The sequence below is a fragment of the Oryza sativa genome, chromosome 5 (genome assembly GCF_034140825.1).
Source record: "Oryza sativa Japonica Group chromosome 5, ASM3414082v1".
Classification (NCBI taxonomy): domain Eukaryota; kingdom Viridiplantae; phylum Streptophyta; class Magnoliopsida; order Poales; family Poaceae; genus Oryza; species Oryza sativa.
The window spans coordinates 24,552,501-24,564,303 of record NC_089039.1 but is presented as its reverse complement, the minus strand read 5'-3'; the positions used below and the strand labels follow the sequence as shown (position 1 = coordinate 24,564,303).

Below are 11,803 nucleotides of genomic sequence, written 5' to 3'. Positions count from 1 at the left end.
CTCCCTCTATCCCATAATATAAGTGATTTTGATATTTTGCTTGCATTGTTTGACTATTCGTCTTATTAAAAAAATTAGAATTATCATTTATTTTATTTGTGACTTACTCCCTCCGTCCCAAAAAAAAAGGCAAATCCTGGGTTTCCGTGCCAACGTTTGACTGTCCGTCTTATATGAAATTTTTTTATAATTAGTATTTTCATCGTTGTTAGATGATAAAACTTGATTAATACTTTATGCGTGACTTGTCTTTTTAATTTTTTCATAATATTTTTAAATAAGACGGACGATCAAACGTTGCACACGGATACCAGAGTTTGTCTTTTTTTTGAGACAGAGGGAGTACTTTATTATTCACAGTACTTTAAACACAACTTTTTATTTTTTATATTTGTAAAAAAAATAAGACGAGTGGTCAAACGCAAAAGGTTAAAATCCCTTATATTAAGGGATGGAGGTAGTAATTAGTATGATAGAATTTTTTTAAAAAAAATATAAATGTATTTCTAAGAGTATAACAAATATATCTAAAGTCTCAACATCAAATCATTATTTTAGGTAAAAAGGAAAAATATGACAGATTTAAGAGTGTAAATATGTTGTCTTTTTTAGGAAATATGTTTTGTCTTTTTCTCTCTTTATATATGTTGAATTTGAAGATAAGAATTTCCACACAAGTAAATTACATGCACATAATTTTCTATAATTTTATGTGACACTTATTAGTTAAATATGTTACACTTAGTGCACCCGAAGATTGTGCACACATGATCCTTTCCTAGTTTACTACATCGGTAAGTGTAGGAGACTAACAATTACGAAGAAAAATCAAGTGATTGGCATGGATATCAAAGCTAAAAAAAAAACTTTCAGTATAGTATACAAATGTTGCCAAATTGCTCAATTCAATTTATGTACACAATTTATCCATAAGAGTTTTTATTTTGTCAACCACAGCTACGTAATGCTCCTACGTATATTTGCATACTCCCTTTATAAAAAAACTTAACCTAGGAGGAGATATGACCCCATAAATCTGGACTACCTTTGTCCAGGTTCGTTGTTATAGGAAGGGTTATATCTCTTTTAGTTTTGAGTTTTTTTTATACGGATGGAGTAGATATTTAGTGAGATTAGTGGATACAAAAGAGACAGTGGTCTTTTTGAAATAGGAAACGCTCGAGCTGGCAGTCCCTACCGTCCAATGGACCGAGTTTTACACCGGCGGAGGTGGTACTGCACGCTTTTCACGCCGCCCGCCCGGGCTCCAGATCCACGGGCCGCGCCGGCCCCACACCCCGCGCAAGTGGACAAGCGGTCGGTGCCTCAGCGCGCCGGTAGTACGCGGTACCGCCACCACTACGCGCGCCGCGCCGCGCCACCCGCCGCGCGATCCCGTGGTCCTGCGCGAGGAAAGGTGGCAGCGCCGCGAGCGTGCATGCGAGCGTGCGTGCGCGCGGTGCGTGGGTGGGGCCACCCGGGCCACGGACCGACGCGTCGCCCCGTACACACGCCCGCACGCGGCCCCACGGCACGCAACGTACTACTAGTACTCGTAGTACGCTACTACCACCGGCGCGTGCCCGTCCGCGGCCCCCGCGACCTGTCGGTCCACGCCACGCCGCGCGGTTCCACCGCTTGCTTTTTAATGCGAAAGGGGCGCCGCGAGAGAGCGAGAGGAGGGGACGGGCGGGAACGGTTGGTGGCTACAGCCAGCGGTACAGGGCGCGTACCACTACAGCAGCCTCGCGATCCAGGCAGCGCGGCCGATGCCGACACTTGTCGAGGGCCCACGCTACAGCCTCGAACGTCGTCGCCCGCCCGCCCCGTTCCCTCGCGCGCCTGCCGCCTAACGTGCCGTCGTCACCCGTCCCTCTCGGCGTTTTTTTTTTCTCTCTCTCTCTCTCAAGTCTGTGTGCAGTGATTTAATCCGTCGCGGCGGCCACTTTACGTGGTGGGTACGGGCCAAGCGGCGGCCGGCTTTATCGGCTTGCGCGGCTGTGCGTGTCCACTGGACGTCACGCATCGCATCCCGCTCACGCCGCGCCGACGAGGCGGTTGGAGAGATATTGTATGATCTCTCTCTCCTGACGACGTGAGGTGGTGTGGTGTGGGTGGACGAGACGACGGGCGACGCGGGCAGGTCCGCGTCGCGTGCCGTGCAGCGCCGAGTAGAGACTGGAGAGAGGAAGGGGCGGCGGGGGCCACGTGCCTGTGCGCGCACGCGGGCGGCGACTTTGGTTGCCCCCACGGATGCGAATGCCGCCCAGACCGCGGCTCGGGACGCACGGATCGTGATGCGTCGCCCCTGTCCTTGCGCGGGTCCCACGACGCCCGTGACGTGCTCCCACAACGTGCCGCTCTACGCACCCGCGGCGGGCCCCGCGAGCGGCGGCTTTGATGCCTTTTGTTTATGGGATGGGAACGAGGAGACTTCGCAGTCCAGTACCTAAACCATAGCAATATCACACGACGATCCAATAACGTTTACACAAAATTAACGTGTTTTTGGGAAACAAAAGGCAGAAAATTAAATCTGCATCATTAACACCATTTAAAATAAATTGAGACATTACTTTTTTTCCCATGAGAAAAAGAGGCTTAACTAATACAGTATTCCACCTCTAATGACTTATCATCATTTTCGTCAAATGCAACACAACACAATCATCCTATTGTCTTCTCAATCTCAAATAAACTACTGGCGGTTATCATTTGCCATCACCTAACCACTTACCATTGTGTTCATTTGGTTTCATTAGTTCAAACATTAAAGATGTTTTTTTCACCGATATATGTCTGTATCTAATTCATCATTCCCCTAATTTCATTCCCATTGCACTATCTTCGGCCTCTTCGTTGCCAATGATGCACAAGCTATTAAAGAGCACGGTGTTGTTAGGCAAAACACAAACCTTGGCATTTGTTGTTGCCATTCGCCACCACATATCACTTGTCTTACCACTAACAACCTATGTTGTTCTCTTCGAGCCCCACCATGATACTCTATACTAATAGTAAAAAGTAGTCTGAATCGTTAATTTCATTTGATGAAATGGTTTAGGTCTATTTATACTAACACCTTAGTTAGCAGTAGTAGAAACATGTAGAGATACTGTTGTTCAAAAGAATAGATGCGGATAGATATAATCATCATTTAACAATGACTAAACCTTTTTTCTTCTTTTTTGGATTTTTTCCATGGAATATTAGCGATGCCAACGTAATGGATGATGATAGATAGTTTTAGATGGGAAAAAACATAAATAATAGTTACTCATAATCATGTTATTGTAAATTACTAATTTACCTATAATTAGTTGGACTCTAGCTCTAGCCTTTATCTAAAAGTTGGGTTACCTGTGAACTTAGAGTGATCCTATCCCAGTTCTTTAATGAATATTTTTAGCTATCGCTTATATTAGCCGCTACCCTTGTTTCTCAATGAATATTTATTCGATTACATAGAAAATACAAACACACATACATTCCTAAGCATTTAACGACAATCCAAAACCACAAAAACATTACCTAATGCATTTTAAAAGAGGCATGAACCTATAACAACTTCTTGACTGTACTAAATTCCGATTCGGAATTTCACTAACATGTACGCACCTAATGGTATAACTATGCACACACAATTTTACCACAGTATAGTCTTGCATATTTCACCGTTTTGTTGTCGTCAATTTTAAAATACCTGAGGATATAATTTTGGTACAATCCATCCGTAAGAAACAAGACTACAATTCATGAAAAATAATAATAAATGTATATTTCCTTTAAGTAAAAACCTCTCCGGACTAATACAAACACATTTCTCCTGGTTTCCCGTTTGCCGGGGCTGAAATGCAACTGCACTCTACAGGTTCACTCACGCGCAATTAGCTGGTTTTGATGGGTCAGGAGGAAAAAGGCGCCTGCCGAATTGTAATGCCGCCACGCTAAAGACGAGGGGCGGCGGCGCGGACAGTCAAACCGCTCCCTGACTGCGCCGAGTTTTATTCCCTGCCGCTCCACCACCCGCCCGCTCGCCCATTTCCTCTCCCTTTTTAACCCCCCACCTCCTCCCTCCTATAAGTCCCTCCTCCCCACCACCCCCTCATCCGCAACACCGCAGCTGCACCCGCATCCGCACCGCACCATCAGCGCGCACCAAGAAAGAAACACGGAGAAAAGAAAGATCGCCATGGCGCCGAGAACGTCGGACAAGACTATGTCACCGGCGGCCGCGGCCACCGGACTCGCGCTTGGCGTGGGCGGTGTCGCCGGAGCCGCCGCCGTGGGCACCGGCCAGCACTTCCGTGGCGTGAGGAAGCGGCCGTGGGGCCGTTACGCGGCGGAGATCCGCGACCCGGCCAAGAAGAGCCGCGTGTGGCTCGGCACGTTCGACACGGCCGAGGAGGCCGCGCGCGCCTACGACGCCGCGGCGCGCGAGTACCGCGGTGCCAAGGCCAAGACCAACTTCCCCTACCCTAACGGCGCGCCCGCCGCCGGTGTGAACAGCGGCAGCAGCAACAGCAGCACCGTCGAGTCGTTCGGCAGCGACGTGCAGGCGCCCATGAAGGCCATGCCGATCCCGCCGTCGCTCGAGCTCGACCTGTTCCACCGCGCCGCAGCGGCCGCGGCCGCCGGCGCAGGCGGCATGCGTTTCCCTTTCGAGGGCTACCCCGTATCGCACCCTTACTACTTCTTTGGACAAGCGGCCGCCGCCGCCGCCGCCTCTGGTTGCCGCATGCTCAAGATTGCGCCGGCGCCGGTCACCGTGGCCGCCTTGGCACAGAGCGACTCCGACTCCTCGTCGATCGTGGATCTGGCACCATCACCGCCCGCCGCGTTGGCGAAGAAAGCCATCGCTTTTGATCTTGATCTGAACTGTCCGCCGCCGATGGAGGTCTAGCAGCCGGAGTTTTTACATGATGACCGCTAGTTCATTTATTTCTTTTTAATTTTTAGTAGTAGAAAAATTCCGTGTACCTCTTATGCCTAGACCCTCTTGCTTAACTGAGGGAAGACATTTTTGTAAATAGTTTTTTTCGCCGGCGATGTAGTTTAAGAGAAGATCACACCATGTGTGTCACCTAAGACATATCCTGCCGGCGTTGTTATGGAGCGGGATTATATATGTATTATTATTATTTTGATAGTCATGAGAAACTATGTAGAAACCCTTCTAAGAAATCATCTTTTCACTCTGTTTTGCTTATAAGCTCTAGCTCGTGATAAATCAGGAGCGTTACCGGCAAGGCGGTTCATTTATTGGTGGCATGTCGTCTGAGCGTTTGCACTTCGAACCCGTCTCTTCTGGTCTCTTGCTTGCGATCCATGCAACAATCGCCGTTATCTTTGTCGATTAATGAACACTCAGTCGTCTCGTCGTGCATGGGCATCCCACCCATACAGTCTACACCACTCACGTGTCGACTTTAGCAGGCACCGGATCGATCACCCGTATCAGCGGCGATGTCATTTTAACCCCGGGTAGTTGGCAGCACGAGTGAGGTGGAATCATTGTCAATTCTTACGCGTGTAGAGGGATGAGGCCTACCGACGCTACAGTCGCCGTTGCCGACGCAAAGATTTTTTTTTTACCCGTTCAACGCGGGCACTCGCCTTGCCCGCGCGCGGTCGTTTTCTGACCAATGGTGTCAGGGAAACCGGAGGGAGGAAAAAGGAGAGAAAAAACTATTGCCGCTATAGTACGTGTTGCTGTCAAGGCTGGGGCAGCGGCACAAGGAGGCGACGACGCATGTGGATAACGAACGCGTAAATCGAATCGAGCCGAATAGAAAAAAACACCGGCGCGGGGGCGGGCGGCCGCCCTGAGCGGCGTGCGGTGGGGCGGGTGGATCTTTCGGCTCCGCGTCGGTGTGCGCCCGCAGCTGTCGTACGGCGTGTGGATGGCTACCGGCAACGCGCCCGCGTGCTGCCGGGTTGGTTCGGTTGGTTGGTGGGTTGGTTGCGCCCCGCCCCCGCCTGTGCCTGCCTTTCCTTTCCGCTCGTGACCTCGGGAGTAACGTGAGCGTGTGGGCGACGACGCCCACGCCCACGGGCCACGTGTGCGCCGCTGCCGGCCACTCGCAGCAGCAGCCGGGCCCCCCGGGATCGTCGCTGCGGCCGCGCGGGCGGTGTGGCCCGATCTGCGGGCGGGCGGCGCGTAGGTGGAGGCGAGTTTCCGTTGGCTGGATTCCGTGGTGCGTGTTTGGCCCCCGCGCGCGAGGACCTGGCGTGGTCGCGGCAGACAGGGGGCGTGGGACCACCCGTCGCCCGCGCGGGGGCGTCGGGGCGGGGCGCAGTGATTCGCGCGGCGGCCGTTTCGCCATCGCGCGCGCGGGGGGCGTGGGCCCCACGCCCGCATCGGGAGGTCGCCGCTTTCGTCGCGGCGCCCCCACCGTTTGCTCGGCTGTTTCTTTACGGCTTCTCTCCCTTTCTTGTTTTTTTTTTCTCTTTTTTCTTCTGGAGCGGCTGGAATTGCGGGGCGGCCGGCTGCTGGGTGTGCGTCGTGCTGGACGACTGTCCAGAATTCGGCGTATGGCCTTTTCTGCGAAGCCGGTCTGTCGTTGCCGTCGGGGAGACGATTTTCGGGCGATCCGGTCGATGTGAGGTCAGAAGTGACGAGCGGTGATTCGTCGAAATTAATTATACTTGGAAATTCAGGGCTCTTCATTGGTGAATCCAACTGTACTTCCGTGTGATTTGTCCTATCCTATACTGGTGGACAAAGGTGGCGAAGCTATGACCTGTGAAGGCGAATTCTTATCTTATGCGCCAGTACTATTGCTGCGGCGTGCCGGCGTGGTGCTCGTCGTCGGTGCGGCGCTGCAGCACGTGAAGCCGCGCATCATTCGCACCGCAAAAGGTGCAGCGCCCTACTCCTACATGTCACTGGTCACGTAGCGTGTACTAGTCCATGTAGCCCAAAATACTTTGAGCTGGGCCGCCAATCCCAAGGAAGACCGAGAAAAGCGAAGCAGCCGGTCAAAAGGTATTTGCGGCTGCGGCATGCGATTCACTTTTATGCTTTTCGTCTACTCTATCGATCGGTCCAGCCTCTGCTTGATGCCCTCTTTGCGATAGCTCCAGTGAAAATGTAGAGTGTAATACCCTCTCCATCTACTTTTGATAGTCATATTTCATCTTGGCACACAGATCAAAGATAAATAATTCTACTTATCATTCATTTAAAATACGCTACTAGTTATTCCTCGTAAACAAGCAATTTATTGATATTTACGTTTCTCGATGTATATGTAACCAATCTTATGTGGAAGAATGGAGAGTCATGCATTAAATCCGAGAAAATTATTAAGATGATAGATTGTTGAAGTTAAATATGTCTATCAAAAATAAAATTTTCAGATTTGGAAATATTACTATCAGAAGTAGATGAAGGGGAACATGAGAAAATACATTTGAAAATACATTTGGTCGCTAATGAAGTGTTAATTCTGAGAGTATCAATGATAAAGGACACAGTTGTCTCATTTTCTTCGCTACACGTAACTGCTTTCAGTCAACATCTGCTGAATAGCGAGTTTATAAATGGTACTTTATCTCCGTACTAAAATAAAATTATTTTTATATGCTTCTTTAATGATCGTGTATAACTAAACAGAAAGAGACTATTGGCTAAAACAGTTTCTGCAGCAATAATCAACTGCTACAAAATGATATTTCTAAAATAATCCATAAGTTCCCAATGTGTTAGGAATTAAAAATGTATTGTAACACAGATAGGTACCAACAATATGACCTAAATACAACTATACGGAAAAAAAGCCTTGCAACAAAGGATAGAATTCCGGACAGATAACACTAATATAGAACACCAAATATGTGACATCTTGTATGTGTTGCTCCAATTAAAACTGGCGCATGTAAGACATTTGCCAATTCGGAATCGGTACTACTCTAACTCTATATATTGTGACGTTAATATGGATGCTATATCAATGCCGGTCATTTTGTAAATCAGCATAAAGAAGAAACGAGCTAACCGAACCGAACCACCCGATAGCACGGGGATCTAGATCGATTGATATGTCCTCTCCCTCACCTTCACTCTTGTTGTCAATCCCTTTGTCCCTGCACTATCCGTCTCTCCAGAGTCCACCCCCCTCACTTTGCTCAGCACGGCAACGGCTTCTCCTCTGCATAAGATTGGGATGAGGGAACTACACGAGATGGAAAGCTGATAGGAAAGTCGTTGTTGCAGAGACTAAAAACTTCGAAACATAATCAGGCTTGTGGTAGTGGAAAAAGGAATCGAATTGCTAGCAATATGGAAGTTGTGTGATGATGGCATTCAATCCGTCACGATGTGGGACGACATAACAAGGTAGGGGTGGGTAGAATAAGACTAAACCAAAAAGTCCAAAATTTATTCGGCTAATTCCGTCTGTGGTCTTGGTTAACCATAGTGACCGATATAACCATAATGTCATTTGTGATGTATTGTATGTCGTATGAAGTTGACGACTAAATGCATGATGCTTGTGAGTTGATTTATTCTTACTACTTGATCCTATCATGTAATGTATTGTTTGGTGTCTGATGTTGCCTTGTATATATGTGATATATAATTATCAAAAGTTGTCTTAAAAGAGGTAAAGTTCTGCCAAAATTTATCTTCTAAAATTAGCACAGTTCAGTCAAAACTGAGACTGAATTAACCGATCCTGACAATTTTGCATTGTTATTCGGTTTTCACTTTACAATGATCGAACTGACTAAATGACTGAAGACCGAATATCGAGACCGGGATTTGGTCTGACCGAATACCCACCCCTACACCACAGTCTAAGTAGAAGTACTATAAATTTTCATAACAGTAGAGAAAAAATGTTATGTTCCCACACGATACTTTTTTTTATTATTTTGTTGTAGGGAGAAGCCGAGTACTAGTGTTTTATTCTCCACTTAGTACCCGAAACATGTAAATAACATTATATGTAACATTTTGATCTAACTAATTAAACATACTATTACCTCGGCCCCAGAACATAAGAAGTTTTATTGTTGGACACAGTTTGTCGGTGACATGGGACCGGGAGTATCATGACTAGAGGCTTGAGGCAGACACAATCGCCCACGTGGCCTGTCACCCTCGGGGGGCGTCGGGCCCGAGGGTGATGTGTTCGCCCTCCTCTTTGTCTCCCCGAGGGGTCGGACCGCTCCCGCCTCGGCCCCGAGGGCCGAGGTGCCCCGACCCCTTGTGGGTTTTGCGCCGCGTATATGAGGTAGGTGAGCATAGCGGGGCTCACCTAACCACATTTATTGCGGTTTGGACGAGCGCGTCACGCCGCATGTAACGCAGTGCAGCGCGCTCGTTTATCCGGTCAGTGACCAGTCACAGACCGATCAGATCGTGGGTTAGGTGGCGACAGGCGGTCTGACGCACGCCTCGCCCCATCCCGTCAGGATGAGAGCCTCCAAGCACTCGTCCCTAGCCGGAGCCGGCGTGTTAGCTCCTGGAGATGGCACATTGGTCCCGGTCAGATATATACCAGGCTTCATCCTAACCATTACAAGCAAGACATTGTATGAAGAGGGGCGAACATGCAGATTGATAAACTGACGCGTGGTGGACAAGAATGACCGATTTGTGACTGGTCTGACACTGGTCATGTCGTCAGCAGACAGCCATGTTCCCACGTCGCGCCTGCTTCCGGCGGAAGTGGAGGTAGGTATGGGCCGTCCCATCAGAAGGTCATTCGGACGGCAATCATACAAATCTCCGTCCATTTATGAAAAGATAGGATAAGTCCCCACAAAAAAGAGAGAGATGGTGCATGTGGTATCCCCTTGAGGTATAAAAGGAGGACCTTGCCCACTTAGAAGGGGGATGGGGATTTTTCGGATGGAGAAGGATCAGAGAGGGAGAGAGTAAGAGCTCTCTGGTTCTCCAGCTCTTTGTAGCTTCTTCATACATAGATCCACCAAAACACAGGAGTAGGGTATTACGCTTCTCAGCGGCCCGAACCTGTATACATCGCCCGTGTCTTGTGTGTTTCCATTCTCGCGAACCTTCCACATACAGAGAGCTTAGAATCTCACCCTGAGTCCCCGGCCGAACCGGCAAAGGGGGGCCTGCGCGGTCTCCCGGTGAGGAGCCCCACGCTCCATCATCTGGCGCGCCAGGTAGGGGGCTCTGCGAGTGATCTTCTGAGCTCTCGCACTCTTGCGTGTGCGCCAAGCTTTTCCTGTTCAGCCCAATGGCCGAACAAGCAAAGGCGCACAACCTCTCTCCGAGCGTTAGCGGTGACGATGGGAAGTCAAACCCACGCCGTCGAGCTCGTACTCCATCGCCCCCTCCACGCCAAAGTCCTAGGAGGGAGGAGGTGCTCGAGAGGGTCGAAGGATCCGCGACTTCGACATCCACGGGTGATGGAGAAGGACGGCGAGACGGGGAGCGTCGCCTCCTCGTCTACGGCGACGGCAGCATGCCCCAGGGCGCGCTCCAAGCTGCGGGCGCGCTCCTACGTCACCCGCCCATTGTCCCTGACCCGGAGTCTCCAGCCCAACGTTGGCTGGATGACGTGGCCAACTTGGTCATGACGGCACGGCAGCGCCTAGGTGCTGGTGGGCGGTCCTCCGCCACCAAGACCTCTGGCGCTGCTACCACCGGCTCCGTATCGTCAAGGCGGAGGGTGCGGCGAGCGGCGGCTGTTGCTCGCCATTCGGCCGCCACTCCTTCGTCAGCGCCTCCGACCCAGGAAGATCTGCGTGGGGGGCCGGATGCCCGCATCAGTATCGAGCGCCGGCGTAATGGCCGACGTGCTGCCCACGCAACGGAGGGCGCCTCCTCGTCCGGAGTGTCACATCAACACGGACGCGGGGATCAGCCCTCCGTGCCCCCGGTTGGTGGTGTCGGCTGTAGAGCCTTTGTGGCGAGCCTTCGGAACGTCCGTTGGCCCCCAAGGTTCCGGCCCACCATCGCCGAAAAATATGACGGGAGCGTCAACCCCGCCGAGTTTCTCCAGGTCTACACGACCGGGATCGAGGCCGCCGGGGGTGACGACAGGGTCATGGCGAATTTCTTTCCCATGGCCCTGAAGGGACAGGTACGGGGTTGGCTAATAAACTTGCCACCCGCGTCCGTCCACTATTGGGAGGATTTGTGCCAACAGTTCACCATGAACTTTCAAGGCACATATCCGCGCCCAGGTGAAGAAGCGGACTTACATGCAGTCCAGCGAAGGGATGATGAGTCACTTCGCTCATACATTCAGCGGTTCTGTCAAGTCCGCAACACCATACCATGCATCCCAGCACATGCGGTGATCTACGCGTTCAGGGGGGGTGTGCGGCACAACCGCATGCTCGAAAAGATCGCCTCCAAAGAGCCCCAGACTACCGCGGAGCTTTTTCAGCTCGCGGACCGAGTGGCTCGTAAAGAGGAGGCATGGACCTGGAACCCCTCCGGTTCCGGTGTGGCAGCTTCGGCCGCCCCCGGATCCGCTGCTCAGACAGGGCGGCGTGACAGGAGGAGGAAGAAGAGGTCAGCCCATACCGACGACGAGGGTCATCTCCTCGCCGTCGAGGGCGCTTCGCGGGCCACCCGAAAGGGGAGGCCTGCGAGCGACAAAAAGAAGGAAGCCGACGCTCCCTGACCTCGGCTACTTGGAAGAGCGAAGGTGGCGCGCGGCCCTTCGAGCCGCGCGCAACCAGCAGAGCCTGCGGCGCTACCATCAGCGCCACGTCCGGGCCCGATCACTCTGCGTCGACGACCTCGTCCTACGCCGTGTCCAAACGCGTGCTGGACTGAGCAAACTCTCACCAATGTGGGAGGGTCCGTATC

The 11,803-nt window shown here is 51.0% G+C and overlaps 1 protein-coding gene across 1 annotated transcript; it reads left to right on the top strand.

Annotated features, from left to right (window-relative positions):
- Positions 1–4,111: 4,111 nt before the first annotated feature.
- On the top strand, positions 4,112–5,198 carry LOC4339209 (ethylene-responsive transcription factor 11). Its single transcript, XM_015782052.3, has one exon. It carries the CDS (start codon positions 4,193–4,195, stop codon positions 4,901–4,903), a length of 711 nt encoding a protein of 236 aa, XP_015637538.1. The 5' UTR covers positions 4,112–4,192; the 3' UTR covers positions 4,904–5,198.
- The last annotated feature ends 6,605 nt before the right edge of the window (positions 5,199–11,803 follow it).

Excerpts from the sequence above, each read along its gene's own strand:
- LOC4339209 (XM_015782052.3), top strand. The coding sequence starts at position 4,193 with ATGGCGCCGAGAACGTCGGACAAGACTATGTCACCGGCGGCCGCGGCC.